We start from the raw sequence: 17,196 nt of genomic DNA on the forward strand, positions 1-17,196 counted from the left end.
AACAAAAAAATTCAGTTCTCCAGTAAGTGTCATGTTCTGAACCATGTCAGCATTTCAGTCCAATCAAAGTCCATTTATTCATCTGTTTTTAATAAGTCATCTATAGTTGAATTACAGTGTGATGAGGTAACGGGCAGCAGTTGCGTCCTAAAAGTCTCTCATTGTAGCCCCCCCAGAGAGCTGCTCTTTAAAAAAAAAAAAGCCCATGTCAGTGTCTGAAATGGCACCCTATTCCATAGATCATGCACTAGTGGTACACTGTATAGGGAATAGGGCACCATGTTATGTAGCCTGTCCTACACAATGGCCACTTCAGTGTTTGGTCCCACACCGTTGCTGCCTGGGGCAGTTTCTCCCTTGAGGAAGCACCACTACCAGACCTCCTCCACTCTCTTTCTGTACACAGACAGTGTGAGATCCCTGGGCAGGCTGGCTGCTGGAGGTGCAGTCTCTTTACAACAAGAATCTGAGTAGAGTTAGTTTCTCCCCTCCCTCCAGGGTGGGTTAACATGGCGTTACACACTGTAGGTAGGACGACTACTACCCCCATCATCACCTCTTCTGCTCCCAGATCTCAGCCATGTTCAAGTCTAGCTTTTCAAGTGTCCTCAGTGATTGAACGTTCTCAGTGTAAAACGCGACATCCACCGTCACTAGCCTGGAGCGGGGTGAGAGTCATTATGGGGGGGGGGGGGAGAATCAGAGAAGAGCTATCAAGTCCATTGAAATTGTCTTTTAGCTTTAGTGACAAGGCTGTTTTATCAGACACATTAAGCCTAGTTCTGGACAAATGACTTTCATTAGATTCTCCATTGAGCATTATTTTTAGTCCAGGAGTAGGTTTAATCTGTGTTGTGAAAATACATGTTTATTACTCTATTTTTGGTATGGTCAAGCAGAGATAACTGTAGGACAGATTTTGGGGCAATATTACAGAAATGTTCTCTCTCAACCACCACAGAATCAGACTAGAGAAACACTCACCCATGTTGAGGTCCACCGTCGTGGTGCACCCCGAGACGGGCCAGCTGCCTTTTAAGGTGAATTTTAAGGCGGGCATTGATCCTCAGGAACAACATCTAGGCCCAGAGAAAAGAAACAGACAACGTTACCCTCTAGTCAGCTGCGAATGCAATGAAGACAACCTGGACCATGCCCAGTATGTTGTAAAAGCGCATGAGAAAAGCGGTAGAAGTAACTACAGCGTAGTTAGGGAGTACATTGTATTATACATTATTACACATTTGAATAATTAGAAGTCATTGAATAGGATCTCTGTGGTATTATTGGCATATATTACCTGTGCCTGTTCCTCAGGTAGCAGCTCGTAGAGGGCTTCATGCATTTTGGCCATCTGTTTACAGACGTTGCGAAAGCAGGCCGAAGGCATGGGGGCCTTGACTTCATACTGGCGGGAGACGAGGTAGATATTGTAGATATATGTTGATACACTGATTGACATTGCTGTAGCCAATTTTATAAAGTGGTATTGTAGGGGAGAGTTTGAGAGCGGTTTGGACCTGTAGAACTCACCTTAGACAGCACCTTCTCAAACATGCTGTCCATGATCGACACCAGTTTAGCAGAGATCTCCGCTATGTGATCGTTGTAGTCCTGGCCCCCCCAAAAATGAATAACAATTCTTAAAACTCAAAAAAGGCCTACACCGTCGTGTCACTCACGGCTTACAAGTGAATCTCCGAACTAGAGTACTGTCCTCCGTGCGTGGAGGTCAGTGCTCACCTTAGTGATGTGGTCAAAGTGCCTGAGGACGCTGTACTGCTTTGGCGTCAGCTTGGTCTCAAAGTGGGCCCTGATGACAGGAATGTAGTGAACCACCAGCTGAAGACAGCGAGAGGCCAGGGCTGAGGAAAGACACACACTATGGTTATTTCTACACGGACAACACAGACGGGAACACACAGCTATACTAATGTAGAGAGAACCCTGTAGTGGGGCAAAGTGAATGATTTATATTATTTCAATGCTATAGCCTACAAAGAAATACATTGTGAAGCATTTGCGAGTGCGACACAATTGGCTGGTAGGGACATAAAGCACTCAGCATTTAAACATTTTGTTGTATTAAATCATTATAGGCTGTGACTTATTTAGAATTCAATACAAATTAATCAAAAATGTACTTATTAGTGCCTTTGAATGTATTTTTTAGAAGCACACTTTTGGCCAGTCTGTGGCGTCAGACTCATGCGATGGTGCCTGGAGAGCCGGCCGGCAGCGGAGAATATCCTCTCCACTCTTGCAGAGCCACTGGGGATGCTAAACACCCTTTTGGCCACTCTTACCAGGCTGGGCAGAGATACAGTTTTTTTTTCTATAGGTAGGTAGAAACTACCAGGCCTTGTTCAGGGGCAGAATGAATGATTTTTACATTGTCAGCTCGGGGATTCGATCCAGCAACCTTTCGGTTACTGGCCCAACGCTCTAAGGTTAGAGATCTGATTTTTAGGTTAGAAATACTTTGCTACAATGACACCCTTAGTTATCTACCCACATCGTTCCTTTCTTTCTTTAAGCATGTGCATGTAGTAAGTCTACCATCATGCTTTAGGGATACGTATCTTTTCAGATTCCACAATGATTCTTTAGTTGTGGACACTACATCACTACATACACCACACTCCCTCTCTTGCTCTTTGTAAGTCACCTTGATTCAGCATCTGTGTTCAGTTTCTTTATTAAAATATTTACCGAATTAAAGCAAGGGGCTCTAGATAGCGTCGCACAAGTAGACTACAAATGCACGCTGGGCCGGGCATGCCCTGAGCTCGTGACGTGAGCGCTACCGACACTCCAGCCTTTGGGAATCGCACACTCCACTCCTCGCTCCAGCTCCGCTCACATACTCTGGTACATACCCAGGTTTTTAGTGGTGATGGTCTTGAGTCCCACCACTTGTAGTGCTCCTGCCCCCAGGACCAGCTGGCAGCTCCGCGAGTTGAAGTGCTATCAGAGAGAGAGGGTCAGGGACCATTCAATACAACATGGCAGTTTGTTAGTGGGATGCTTGCCAGGTAAATGTAGACGACTCTCAGACCATCCTTCTAGACTGTTGCCACACAGGGGGTGGTGTGTTGTTACCTTGAGTAGGTCTGAGAGGCGGGTGAGCATGTCCGTGGAGATGGACGGGATGTCGTTGACACACTGACAGTACTCCAGGAAGATCCGGATTAGCAGTAACACCGTGCTGATGAGGAAGACACAGAGGTCACCAGTCAGTATCATTGTTTCCCTACATGCATTCCGTTTCGAATGTGGGAATGGAAAGGCGCATTTATCGTAGTTAGTCAATCAAAACTCACCCGACAACAGCATATTTCTGGCCATCAATGTGCAAATAATCACTTGGTTTCCTTTCTTCTGTGCCTGGTGTTGAGAAGACAGGAAATAAACTCAGTCTAGGGACAGACAAATATATATTTGGGGGACTGACAGTTGTGCAGAGCGTGGGTCAGTGACAGACTATGGTAAGCATGGTATACAGGGCCTAAAATTCACTTTGTGATCCACCAGCCACTGTGGCAGGGAGATGAAAATATCTACCAGCCACTCAGGTCTTTTACCACCCAAAATATTTTTGCCATAATTACATAAAATGTTTTTTTTTTTTTTTTTTTACACGCTTTGTAATGTTTCTAAAAAACAGAAATGTATTAGTACGAAGTAATGTGGTATATTGCTGAATTTCATTTCATTTTTTGTGACCTGAGTCCAAACTATCAGAGACAAAATGTTCAGCTGCCCCTTTAAGTGTCTCTGAGATTTGGGATCTCTCTCTTTGCTATCAGTTGAAGCAGCAGACTCAAACTAACATTGAAAAACAACCACGCAATGTAAATAACCAAAAAACACGAGGACAAAGTTTCACTTTTGTAAACTTGAGTAAATTAGACCAACTTTCATACCTGTGCACAGTGCCTCCAAAAATGAATCTATCAGCACTTAATTCAATGTGCACAGCTCACCTGCCAGGCAGTGTTACAGCGAGAGGTGGGATATAGGATTCCTATATATTTGAGAAATATTTTATAAACAGATATTGCAGCATTTCTCTAACCCCAACTGTGCTCATACTTGACTTTTAACAATTTTTATTCGCGAATGTAATGCTCGCACTGTAGAGCCCTGCAAATTGCCCCCCATTTTATGCTCAAATGGTATATTACCTTGGGGTTTACGTTCGGGTAGTGTGATCCTGCCATCTGCTATGGAGTTAACCAGGTCCTGGAATTCTGCAGGAACCTCTGCCTGTTTCCACCGCTCATTGTCCAGCAGCAGACTGGAGAGAACCCACACACAGTTAAGATAGACGGTTTTCAAGTTCCTGAAGTATTGCACATCTATTCCCTATTAAGGTGTGTGTGTGTGTGCGTGTGTGTGTATACTCTCCAGTCTAATACCTGAGCTTGGTCTTGCGCTCCTCGTGGAAGCGGTGGACAAAGCGGTTGGCCTGGCTCTGTAGCGCCCCCCTTAGGGACACACTGCGTCTGCAGCACAGCTCCTCCGTGTCCCTCACAAAGCCTTCCACCGCCTGGGACAGAAACACAAACTCAGCCGAGCTCAGACGCTCCAGGGAGCCATCCTGGCGGAGAGAGAAAGTGATTATTCAAGGTTACAAAACAGGAAACACTACCAGCAGGATTGGAGTTACTCCAATTTGACATTGTCAATTCAGAACATCAAACCCTGTCTGTACAGTCACACACAAGCCAGCTGAGAGTGCATTGGTCACGCTGTGTGTTTATCCTGTCATGGCATGCGTTAAGCTAGCTAGCTACCTTGGCTCTGGCCATGAGGACTTTGACACAGCGGTCGTGGCTGACGTCTGAGGCGGTGTAGAGCAGCTCCTGGATGTTATTGGCCACGCGGCCCAGCTCCAGGTCACTAGGCATCATGTCCTCACTGGACCTGCAGCCGAACAGACAACATAGAAATACAATTACTAGAAAGACACTTTTTTTTGTTGTTGTTACATTTGATTTGTTTTGTACATAATACAGAGAGCACTTAGGAAGGGACACTCCATTTTTTATTGTCTACTACAGAGTATAGAAAGGTCCCAGCTGGTCCCAACCTTCAAATATATATACACTCATTGGGCAGTTTATTCGGTACAGCTATCTAGTACCAGGTCGCCCCCCCCCAGCCTGAATTCTTCGGGGCATGGAAATGTTGCTCAATTGGTATCAAAGGACTTAACGTTTGCCCCACACCATTACGCCTGTACCGTTGACACCAGACAGGATGGATACATCCTGGCTTAAACCAAATCCTGACTGTCATCAGCATGACACAATAGGAACCGGGATTCGTTGGAGCAGGCAATGTTTTTCCACTCCACAATTGTCCGGTGTTGGTCATTGTGTCCGCTGGAGCCGCTTCTTGTTTTTAGCTGATAGGAGTGGAACCCGGTGTGGTCGTCTGCTGCAACAGCCCATCCGTGACAAGGATCGACTAGTTGTGAGTTCCGAGATGCCGTTCTGCACACCACTGTTGTACTGCGCTGTTATTTGTCTTTGTGGCCCGCCTGTTAGCTTGCACGATTCTTGCCATTCTTTCGACCTCTCTCGTCAACTAGCTGTTTTTCGCCCACAGGACTGCTGCTCAAAGTCGCTTAGGTCACTCGTTTTTCCCATTATAACGTTCAATGGAACAGTAACAGAATGCCACGATGCCTGTCTGCCTGCTTTATATAGCAAGCCACGGCCACGTGACTCACTGTCTCTGTAGGTCCAGTTTTGTGTATGGGGTGGTGTATCTAAAAAAAACTGTCCAGCAAGTGTATACTTCCATAATTTGTTCGAACTGGTACTGGGCTACCTTGAGAGGCGTCATAGAGAGACTCACCTTTCCACAGAGGGGTCATATTAGTGTGTATCCCAAACTGTTCGGATGCTACAGACAGAAGTTGGCAGAACCGACTTTAGACAAGTCCCGTGACACTTGTGGGGGTCGTAGGGAAAAATGGTGTTTGTGAGTCTTTATATAAAAGGGGTCATTATAGTTTTGTAGGCCAAACTGTTCGGACGCTACAGACGTTTGTGAGAAGAGCGATTTTCGGGATGTCTCCTGGTCTAACAACACTGCTGTAGCTCGGCCAGCTTCCACCGCAGAAGCAGAAGGCTGACATCAGAGGGTGCGGTGGATATCTCTAGCTTAAACAGGGGGATGTTTTTATTATGTCAACTTGTTTTCCAAAGGGGAGCAGATATCGACTCTAGGGTCAACCATGGCAAAATGCATAGAATTGCTGGAAACTTGCTTTAAAACGGCTAAATGTTCTCTCAGCTCCATGGGAGAATATGTAGAATTGCAGGAAATTAGAGCTATAAAAACCACAAATATTTCACTCAGTCAATTGAGAAATGTGTAGAATTTCAGGAAATTGGCTTAACTTAAAATGTCTTTACACCACCAAAATGGGGGCCTCAAATGTTCTCAAAAATGTTGCCTCGCCAACGGACCGACTGCCCCACCCACTGCCACCACCTAAGCCCCTTTTTGATCCAGAATAACCCTGTATTCTCTGGTTGGGGTACGCTCACACCATTCAAACACAGAAAAGCTGCTTTTTAACATACTTCCTTAAAACATTTTGGAAGGAAAACTATTTCACATACATTGTAATTAATTACAGGTCATATTTGATAGAAATCTGGAAACACTGGACAGTTACTTTGATTTCCTGAGTGTGTACAGCTGTGCAGCATGTATTGAATCTTTTTCACACTGCCTTGCCAACCCAAACTTTACTTTGGTGGAAAAATAACCAGGCCAGCACAGTATAGCCTGACTCAGTAGTGTTAACAGTGTGTGTTTGTGGTTGGTGAAGGTGGTGAGTGACTCACGAGATGCCGGCAGCCCCTCCTGGCTGGAAAGCGTGTTCCCTGCTGGAGGACGACTCGGTGGTCCCTGAGGCGGAGTCACTACCACAACCATCCAAACGTGACAGGGCCTGCCTGGGCCCCACCGTGGAGCTCTGCTCCTGGCCCCCGCTTGCCCCCGGGTGCAGCTGGGCATCATTTAGAGCGTCGCTGATGAACAGGCCCTCGTGGGTGAGGTAGGCCAGTTCTGCTTCCCCCTGGTTGAGAGGGGTCCCTGGGGCTTCAGCCAGGCCCCCCGCCGCAGCCCGCTCCAGCAGACGGCTCTTCTGGTTGCTGTCCAGAGCCTCCAGCACCACATTCCTCACCACACTGAGCGTTGCCTGGATGAGGACATAATGGTTAACTAATAGGGCAGAGGAACCAACTACCAGGGTTGGGGTCCCTTCCATTTAAATTCCAGTTAATTCAGAAAGTAAACAATTCCAATGAGAAATTTCCCTTATTGAAAAGCATTGAAGAGAATTGGTATTTCAGTGTACTTCTTGAATTGAAATGGAATTGACCCCAACCTTGCTAACTACACCAGATAAATAAAAAGGCACAGATCATCAACTTCGAGTCCTACAACGGGCCAGTAAAGTAATGCACTTTAAACAGCTGGTTTGCACGTCAACCAAAGAAAAATGTGTAGACACTGCCAAAATAACAAATGCGAAAGTGTTATATTCTTCCATGCCAATTTATATAGCAAGACATCTAACTACCTTTCATTTTCTTTACCTCTAAATACACTTTCTTCAAGTATTCTATTCAGCAAGAGGACAATTCCATAAATCCCATTTTGATTCAATCTAACCGACCGGGATTGTATTTTAATAAAGTATGATGCTCACCTTGATCCTCTTCAGGAAGAGAATGAAGTTCTCGAAGACGGACTTCAGCAGCTCAAACCACTGGGGGAAGGTCATCAGACGCATCTGGTCTGCCAGCCTGACCAACCAGAAGCAGAGAGAAGGGTTGTATTCATTAGTGCAAACCATATCAAAATGTTTTGCAACAGAAAGAGGAGGTTCTTGTCTTCAATAAAAAATGTAAAAGTACAACTGCTTGTGTTTTATTCGTTTAGTCAGATTGTGTATTATTGTGACAGATGAAGATCAGACCACATTTTATGAGTAATCAATGCAGAAAAATGTATGTACGTACGCATGCACACACAGGAAAATCCAATGTTTGGCTTTAATTGATGCAGGAGGGCTGGGGAGTTGACCAATCAAATTTAATTAAGATGTTTTGTTCATATCCACTTCTAAATCTATTGTCAAAACATGCTCTACCAGCCGGTTGAGAATAGGGTTAATCGGTTATTGGACATATTCAGGTTCTTCCAGTTGGTGTCTAGTGAATACGACCCAGGGGTATTGTGATGATAAACTTTAACAACATAGCAGATAGAAAAGTACAAAAATAAAAACTGATCAAATTCCAAGATTTAATTTCAAACCTTGATTAAATTGGGAGACGATCAAGTGCATTCGGAAAGTATTCAAACCTCTTGACCTTTTCCACGTTTTTTTAACGTTACAGCCTTATTCTAAAATTGATTACACTGTTTTTTCCCCCTCATCAATCTACACACAATACCCCATAATGATAAAGCAAAAACTAGTTTAGACATTTTTGCAAATGTATTAAAAATAAACAGAAATAGCACATTTACATAAGTATTCAGACCCTTTACTCAGTACTTTGTTGAAGCAGCTTTGGCAGCGATTACAGCCTCAAGGTTTCTTGGGTATGATACTACAAGCTTGGCACACCTGTATTTGGGGAGTTTCGCAAATTTTCTGCAGATCCTCTCAAGCACTGTCAGGTTGGCTAGGGAGCATTGCTGCACAACTATTTTCAGGTCTCTCCAGAGATGTTCGATCGGTTACAGGTTCGGGCTCTGGCTGGGCCACAAGGACATTCAGAGACTTTTCCTGAAGCTACTCCTGCATTTTCTTGGCTGTGTGCTTAAGGTTGTTGTCCTGTTAGAAGGCGAACGTTCACCCCATTCTGAGGTCCTGAGCAGGTTTTCATCAAGGATCTCTCTGTACTTTGCTCCTTTCATCTTTCCCTTGATCCTGACTAGTCTCCCAGTCCCTGTCGCTGAAAAACACCCCCACAGCATGATGCTGCCACCACCTTGCTCCACTGTAGGGATGGTGCCAGGTTTCCTCCAGACGTGACGCTTGGCATTCAGGCGTGAATCTTGGTTTCGTCAGACCAGAGAATTTTGGCATTCAGGCCAAAGAGTTGAATCTTGTTTTCATCAGACCGGATAATCTTGTTTCTCATGGTCAGAGTCTTTAGGTGCCTTTTGGCAAACTCCAAGCAGGCTGTCATGTGCCTTTTACTGAGTAGAGGCTTCCGTCTGGCCACTCTACCATAAAGACCTGATTGGTGTCTGAGTGCTGAAAGATGGTTGTCATTCTAAAAGGTTCTCCCATCTCCACAGAGGAACTCTGGAGCTCTGTCGGAGTGACCATCAGGTTCTTGGTCACCTCCCAGACCAAGGCTCTTCTCCCCCGATTGCTCAGTTTGGCCAGGCGGCCAGCTCTAGGAAGAGTCTTGTTGGTTCCAAACTTCTTCCATTTAAGAATGATGGAGGCCCCTGTGTTCTTGGGAACCTTTAATGCCGCAAGACATTTTTTGGTACCCTTCCCCAGATCTGTGCCTCGACACAATCCTGTCTCAGAGCTCTACGGACAATTCCTTTGACCCCATGGCTTGGTTTGTGCTCTGACATGCACTGTCAAATATGGGACCTTTATATAGACAGGTGTCTGCCTTTCCAAATCATGTCCACTCTGAATTTACCACAGGTGGACTCCAATGAAGTTGTAGAAACATCTCAAGGATGATCAATGGAAACAGGATGCACCTGAGCACAATTTCGAGTCTCATAACAAAGGGTCTGATAGATAACTTATGTAAATAAAGTTTTTTTTTTTTATGTATTTGTTAGCAAAAATGTCTAAAAACCTGTTTTTGCTTTGTCATTACGGGGTATTGTGTGTAGATTGCTGAGGATTTGTATTTATTGAATCAATTTTTGAATAAGGCTGTAACGTAACAAAATCTGGAAAAAGTCAAGGGGTCTGAATACTTTCCGAAAGCACTGTCTGTCTCTCTATTTATGCAACAATGAAAATTCAATAGCAAAAAAAGAAAACTTGCAGGGGGAAATCAAATGATCCGAAGGCAGAATTTGGCCAGCGGGCCGACTGTTGAAGAGCCCTGTCCTAAACAATACGTTTATCTGACAATCTAACGTTACGCCCTCATAATTAGATTTCCACACCCAGATCGGTTTCACAGCCCTCGCGTCATATTCCAAGCGCTCCTTTCAATGGCAGGATGACAGATTAACACAGTCTAACTCATTGTTGTTGTTAAGACAACCATACCCAACTGGTTTAGCTTCCTTTCCTTCGTTGAGGAAGGATTCTCAGAACACCAGGCCATATTTTGACAACACCTCCAGTGCATTCGGTAGATATTACCAGCAGCTCAATGTGCTCAAGCAATTACAAACGCATTCAATGTATAGCTAGCTGTACTACTCACTTTGTAACGATGTCAGTGTCGATTTCTTCAATCTGCGACACCGAGTCGACAACAGACTGTGGGATAAGAGTATGTTACTTTCCATATCTGTTTTACCAACTCAAAATGTATTTCTCGTTTGATACAGGTGTGCTAGTTCAGGAATAGACCAAAGAAGTGGTACTCGGAGGGGGTGCTGGAGGAGAGGTTTGGGAAATACTCTTAACATGTCAAAACCCCTTTTCCAATTTCACCATAAATGTTTATGATCATGAAGTATAAGTCTGTTCTTTGATACTTTTTATGTCTGGTCTTTTACCTGTGTGACGATGCTTTTGGCTGCTAGGATCATCTCGTCGCTGTAGATGTCCAGAAAATCCAGCTTCCGCTGCCTGAGCAAACCAAACACCAAAGACTCCAGCCTGTCCTGTCTCCCCCCCACCCCCCCAAACACACACACACACACACACACCCACACACACGCACAGAGTGAGCAATACTATAAAACCCAATAACTCCAATCAGAGTAATTCTTCACTTCAAGAGATCAATTATGATAAGACACCAATTCATCAATTAAAATAAACAAAGAGATTCATATTTCAAACCAATTAAGACAACGATTTCCGCATAACGGGGATAATTAAAATCCCCTTCAGAGTCATTCAAAGTTACCATACCCATAATAACAAAAAGGCAATTGCCAATTGTGCTACTGAAATGTAAATTAGGCTGATGATTGAAGAGATCAACACATTGATGTTTTCCTCTGATCTGAACAATCTATACAAGAGTACCCAAAATGTGCCATTTTTATTCACTTGATTCCAAGTAGCAAACTTGTTCGGAAGAGTCAGACCCACCTTTATTGAGACTGAACGTTTGTATTGCATCTGTGAGAACAGTGACCACTGTGACAGAATACAACCTCAGTTTGGTGCTCCAACTACATCTACACATTCTCAACATTTTCCATTTATGGTTGAACTCAACCTATAGAGTTCAAACCATACCTTAATTCAAACGTAAACATTGTTTATATTTTTTTATCTCAATGGTACAGACCTTCTCCATGACCTGTCCGTCTTCCTCCAGACTCCTGCTGAGGTCACTCCTGGAGTACATGCTAAAGTCCTCCACCATCATCTTGTCTATCAGCTTCTCCATCTCACACAGCTGCGAGCCCAGGTGTCTGCAGGGGGGGGGAGACAGGAGACGTCACAGGGTCCAAAGGCCACACTCTGAATACACAGAGTAGTTCACTATGGGACTCGTGTTTAAAATGACTTATATTGACATGAAACTCTGTGAAAAGTATTCTGACTAGAAGTGGTGTGTATTTGAAACTTTCAGCATGATACAGTTCTGCAACCACGCTGTATTTGTGCTTCAAGCTTACTCACAATAAATAGTTGTCGTGGACTGCTGCTTACTATGATTTGTTGTATGTTGTTTGTCTCATATGAGCGTCAGCGCATTTAAATCAGACAAGTGTCACCACTGTGTGCGTCGATAGATCTGAGTACGTAACACAAACATGCTAGACACCCCCCCCCCCCCCCCCCCACCTGAAGCTGTGTATCCCCTGCAGCTCCTGCTGCAGCACCTCCTTGGTGGTGGCGATGAGCTCCAGGGCCCCAACGAACTCCGAGGTGGAGAGCAGCAGCTGCACAGTGGGCTGGCTCTGATGCACCGCCGCCATCAGCTTCAGCTTGTTGTGCAGCCGCACGCAGTTGGAGCGCGTCAACGCCTGCCGCAGTGCCCGCAGCGGGCCTTCGCACATGATGCGTTCGATGGCGGCCGTGCGGCCCCGGAGGACTGCCACGGCGCGGGCGGTTTCGGTGAGGCGGTCCTGGAGCTCGTGCTGGGAGGACATGGCGTGGAAGAAGGCCTCGGAGCGCAGGGAGATCTGGCGCGCGATGCTCACCTCCACCACGTCGAGGTAGTGGCTCAGCTGAGAAAGAGAGGGATGGAGAGAGGGAGAAGCCAACAACAGGAAACATGACGGTGAAGCAATGAAACAACGCAGGACATGACAATTGTTCAAATTTTCGCCGGCTCACCTTTTCCTGTAGTAACCGTGACGATGCCATGTCCCTGCTGCTCTTCCGCCCAGCGCTGTTGAAGTGGGACCATGGTAGGACCGCGTTAAAGGTCGTTGGGTCGTCTAGTGCAAAGTCAGGCTTCATGAAGATCTGTTTAAGCCAGACATCAGGCAAATATTCATTTTGGAATCCAGAACAAAATATTATGTGTGCTGCTCTGTCTAGACAAGGGAGATATTAATACAATTAAAAATATATGATATAAAAAAACGTTTACGGTATTAATGACCGTTTGAGGATCACGAAAGCATACAGTCAAATCAAGGGGACAAAACGGTTCAATAGGGCTCTAGAAATCCCCACAACTCACACGGATACAACACAAAACAAGAGGAAGTAATTACCTTGGGCACCTGCTCCAACTCCGTTCTTGATTTGTCTACGAAGAAGAGAAAGTGAAATAGCACATTAGTTGAATCAACTCACTTCAACACTGAAAGGAAATGTGATATTTGACAAAACAAATAAGATTGATTTGTCCGTATGGTCCAGAATAGATACTGTAGGCCCCAGTCATTATGGTGCAGAGCTGTTTAATATTGCATACCGTGGTTGTTTGTGATGCTGGAGACAGCATCCAGCTCATCTTTGTTGGGACACATATTCTTGCATCGCTCATGGATTTTCTCCCTCTACAGAGAAACACAGACACAATTTAGGTTAGGCCTAATAGCTTATACAGTTTAATTATAGTGGATACATTTTCTTAGTGCTATTTCGACCATGAGTAAAGGGAAGAGGACAAAGACTTAGAAATAGCTTAAAAGGCCATATTCATTACATTCAAACAATAGAAAGAGGATTTGACACCTGGACTGTGTTCATCAGACACCAAACAGACAAACTGGAAGGGACTATCTGGATTTGCCCAATAAGAATTTTTATTATCCATTGCAACATGTTTTTAAATGTTTTCTGTTGCATGCCCTAATGAACACAACCCAAGCCAGACAGTGGCCTCTACTTCTGTCCAATCTACTGAATAATTCAAACTGAATGACAGGGGCAGCAGGGTGTGTTGGTTACCTGAGCTGTTTCCTGCAGGTAGGGGCCAAAGTGTTCCTTTGTGATGTTGGGGAGGTAGAAGGAGGGCATGACTTCTGTCTCGGCAAAGTCCAGGCCCCAGGATTTGGTGAAGAAGTCAGACTCCCTCTTGGCCAGCCGTGGGTCGTTCAGCGCGGCTGGAAGGTTCACCTTGGAGTTGTACACCGTCCACCTCTGCTGGTTGGCCACCACCGACGGGCCCTCGCACAGCCCCCGGGCTGCCTCGCCTGAAAGGGCACGTGGGAAATGTAGTCAGTAGAAACCTTCAGCAGTAATAAAACATTTAATGCATCTTGAGATGCATTCCATGGTTGCGCTCCAATTCTCTAGCCTGACCCACCATCCTCACCGATGCGCTCTTACTGAGGCTACCAATTCTCTACTACCCTTCACCAAGAAGTGTGCACTATTTCACTTCCGTTAATGCATTTAAAAGCTTTGGATTGGTGCAAGAATGGCTGGAGGGAGTGCCTTACACCAGTCCATTCCTTTTAAATCCATGAGGGAGAGTGTACAAGTGCAAACTTTGGGCGAGGGGTAGAAAATAGGACTGCAGTCAGCATATGGTTGATCAACAGTGACACAAGATGAACCTTTATAGATATTAATCTTGTAAGACTGCTGGCCAACCATAAATGTAGGCTAGTTCTTTACCCGTGGGCTCCTTGGGGCAGACGTCGGGCAGGGAGTGGACGGGCCTGTAGTGTCGTGAGGAAGAGTCCCTGTCCTTCCGGAAGATCCCCTCGCTGCCACCACTGCTGGGATGAGGCACTGGGGAGGAGCTGTGGGAGGCCATGGCATCGGTGCACCTCTCCACGGAGGCTAGCTGAGTTAGCAAACATAGCACTGAGTCAGAGAGTATCAATACAAAACAAAGACATAGCCTAAACATTCATGCTTGCGGTAACAAAATAACAAGCACTAAACCGGACCATCTGCAGAGTTCTTAGGTCCAATGGCATTGAAAATAGGGCCATAGAAAACTTGTGTCGGTAGTCAATCCATTCAAAAGTCAGCCCATTTTTCTGTGCACGGCAATGACTCAGGTATTGTCACAAGTCACTAGTGTGAAGCAGAAGTGAAAGTGCAGATGTATTGATGCTCAGACAATTCTGGCTCAGTGGTGCAGTTGAGCAGATGATAGGCTATAGTCTGAAGTGAGGAAAGCGATGCCTTTTGACTCACTTCCTCTGTGTATTCAGTTATTGCTTTGTCTGCATAACTAGCCCAGTCTACCTAAACTGAATGATCAAATTCAAAGTAATTCATCATTGGTGGTTAAGGTAGAGGGTGCCTAGAACAGGGCCTATGTTAACCAATATAATCAGACTAGAAGACAATGTTGTGTAAGCAACAGACTATGATTAACTGCCTACAGGAGCGAAGACCCTTTGTTGTCTAATCTGTCTGTTGAAAAGATTAGGGTGAAAGGTGGGCAGGTGCCTAGGCTACAATCAGCTCCTGACAATATCGATGTGCTGTCAGTTTCAGTAACATACATTATCGAATGCAGGGTGAACTTAGAAAACCAGAGACATAGATATATTACGTCTGTCATATGACTGATTTACACCAACGTCACGTGCATCACAAGACACTGAACACGTCATTGGGCAATGACATCGTAGCTGCCTATTTCAACAACGTCAAATGTTAACGCATGTAGCTTGCTAACTAACTTAATAGACAGCTACAGTCAGCCTAAATTCGCTAGCTATATGGATCAAAACTGTACTATTCAAAATGTCAAGAAAATATAGTCAGCTATTTCTGCGATTCAGATAATGTTCCAACTCCACCAGGGATGATGATGTGGTCAATTAACTAACGTTAGCTGGGTAACTTATCTGATCAGATGACAGTTTTAACTTACATTAACCTAGTTAGCGTTAGTTATTTCACTTTTTTAATAGCTAGATAACTGAGAAGAGAGGTGTTTGCCTCACCACACTGCTAGACAACTGCAGCGCCTTAACTATCTCAGGTGGGGAACAAGATGGCACGATAACTCTAGTTAGCTAAGTAGGTAACGTTAGCTACTATAGCTAAATATTAAACACCGCCGTCCACATTCACATTTCCCCGTCATGCGGCAACTTTAACCGTCATTGACCATTTTTCTAATTACTCTTTACAGACGAGATACGATTAACTCTTCGAGCATCGATATTCGAGTAGCTACCCACGACTGCAGCGGCCTGAAGAGACCAGCTGGTTACACGTAGACTGATAATCGAAGCTAGCAAAATGCTAGCCCGACAGCCAAACAGAGACGGAAGCAGTCCACACAAATACATGACCGCTGAGCTTTTTCTGAAGAGCAGACAAAAAGAAGATGCGTCATGTCTGGTACCTGTTGTTAGAAACACATTAGTTCTTGATTCTTCTTTCCACCATCACGCAAACATTAGACGAACCAGGAGAAAACATCAAGCAAACCACCGCCGCCGGTACCGTAACCAGGATGCACTGCGCGAACAATCTTCTTCGAGTTCTTTCGTGCATAACGATGCAGTCAATTTCGTCACAGCACACTGCTACAACGTACTTTACTGCAGGGATGGGCATGAGGGGCTGCAGTGGCCCGTGGTGTGGGTCTGCGTACCCACATCCATACACCCCCTCCCCACCTTGCAAGCAAAACATTTTAGTGGCCCTCCACATGTGAGTGAAGAGATACAAAAAATGTAAAGTTAATTTCCTGCAATTTTACACATTTGCTATGGGGTGTAGAGAAAATGGTGCAGTTTTAAAGCAAGTTTGCTGCAATTCTACACATTTAGCCATGGGGCAGAGAGAACATTTTGCAATTGTATGACTCATTTCATGAAATTCTACTCATTTTGCCATTGGGTGGAGAGAAAAATGTGCAGTTTTACAGCTTATTTCCTGCAGTTCTACACATTTCAAACTTTATTTGTCACATTTTTTATTTAACTAGGCAAGTCAGTTAAGAACAATTTCTTATTTACAATGACAGTGGGTTTACTGCCTTTTTCAGGAGCAGAATGACAGGTGTTTACCTTGTCAGCTCTGGGATTTGATCTAGCAATCTAGCAACCTCTCGGTTAACCACTAGGCTAACCACTAGGCTACCTGCCACCCACATGCAACCTCTCGGTTACTGGTTCTAACCACTAGGCTACCTGCCGCCCCCACATGCGCTGAATACAACATGTGTAGGACTTACAGTGAAATGCTTACTTACAAGCCCTTAACCAACAGTGCAGTTCAAGAAAGAGTTAAGAAAATATTTACCAAATAAACAAAAGTAACAAAATTATAAAAAGTAACACAATAAAGTAACAATAACAAGGCTATATACAGGGGGTACCGGTAACGAGTCAATGTGCGGGGGTACAGGTTAGTCAAGGTAATTTGTACATGAAGGTAGAGGTGAAGTGGCTACGCATAGATAATCAACCGTGGGTAGCAGCAGTGTAAAAAACAAATGGGGGGGCTCAATGTAAATGATCCGGTGGCCATTTGGTTAATTGTTCAGCAGTCTTATGGCTTGGGGGTAGAAGCTGTTAAGGAGCCTTTTGGTCCTAGACTTGACGCTCCGGTACCGCTTGCCGTGAGGTAGAAGAGAACAGTCTATGACTTTGGTG

At 44.8% G+C, this 17,196-nt stretch overlaps 1 protein-coding gene across 2 annotated transcripts; it reads right to left on the minus strand.

The window, feature by feature from the left end:
• Nucleotides 1–29: 29 nt before the first annotated feature.
• LOC120032406 (vacuolar protein sorting-associated protein 54-like) lies at nucleotides 30–16,043 on the minus strand. Of its 2 annotated transcripts, XM_038978487.1 has the most exons (24): nucleotides 15,939–16,043; nucleotides 14,240–14,411; nucleotides 13,568–13,812; nucleotides 13,089–13,173; nucleotides 12,886–12,920; nucleotides 12,500–12,631; nucleotides 12,005–12,390; nucleotides 11,502–11,628; nucleotides 11,300–11,347; nucleotides 10,756–10,863; nucleotides 10,458–10,513; nucleotides 7,739–7,835; nucleotides 6,870–7,225; nucleotides 4,800–4,929; nucleotides 4,422–4,603; nucleotides 4,188–4,300; nucleotides 3,324–3,387; nucleotides 3,103–3,208; nucleotides 2,880–2,967; nucleotides 1,744–1,865; nucleotides 1,534–1,614; nucleotides 1,301–1,408; nucleotides 985–1,079; nucleotides 30–658 (listed from the first exon to the last, which is right to left on the minus strand). In XM_038978487.1, exons 2-24 carry the CDS (start codon nucleotides 14,379–14,381, stop codon nucleotides 553–555), a joined length of 3,012 nt encoding a protein of 1,003 aa, XP_038834415.1. In that variant the 5' UTR covers nucleotides 14,382–14,411; nucleotides 15,939–16,043; the 3' UTR covers nucleotides 30–552. The 2 variants fall into 2 exon arrangements, with proteins under 2 accessions (XP_038834415.1, XP_038834416.1); XM_038978488.1 differs by lacking the exon at nucleotides 11,300–11,347.
• Nucleotides 16,044–17,196: the final 1,153 nt, after the last annotated feature.

The sequence above is a fragment of the Salvelinus namaycush genome, chromosome 39 (genome assembly GCF_016432855.1).
Source record: "Salvelinus namaycush isolate Seneca chromosome 39, SaNama_1.0, whole genome shotgun sequence".
NCBI classification, from domain to species: Eukaryota; Metazoa; Chordata; class Actinopteri; order Salmoniformes; family Salmonidae; genus Salvelinus; species Salvelinus namaycush.

Bases quoted from the DNA above. Each gene is read 5' to 3' on its own strand.
- LOC120032406 (XM_038978487.1), bottom strand. From the start codon at position 14,381: ATGGCCTCCCACAGCTCCTCCCCAGTGCCTCATCCCAGCAGTGGTGGC. The intron at 7,836-10,457 runs GTGAGTAGTACA...CTGGTTGGTCAG, and splicing joins GACACTGACATCGTTACAAA to GCTGGCAGACCAGATGCGTC. The intron at 7,226-7,738 runs GTGAGCATCATA...GTCCTCATCCAG, and splicing joins TCTTCCTGAAGAGGATCAAG to GCAACGCTCAGTGTGGTGAG.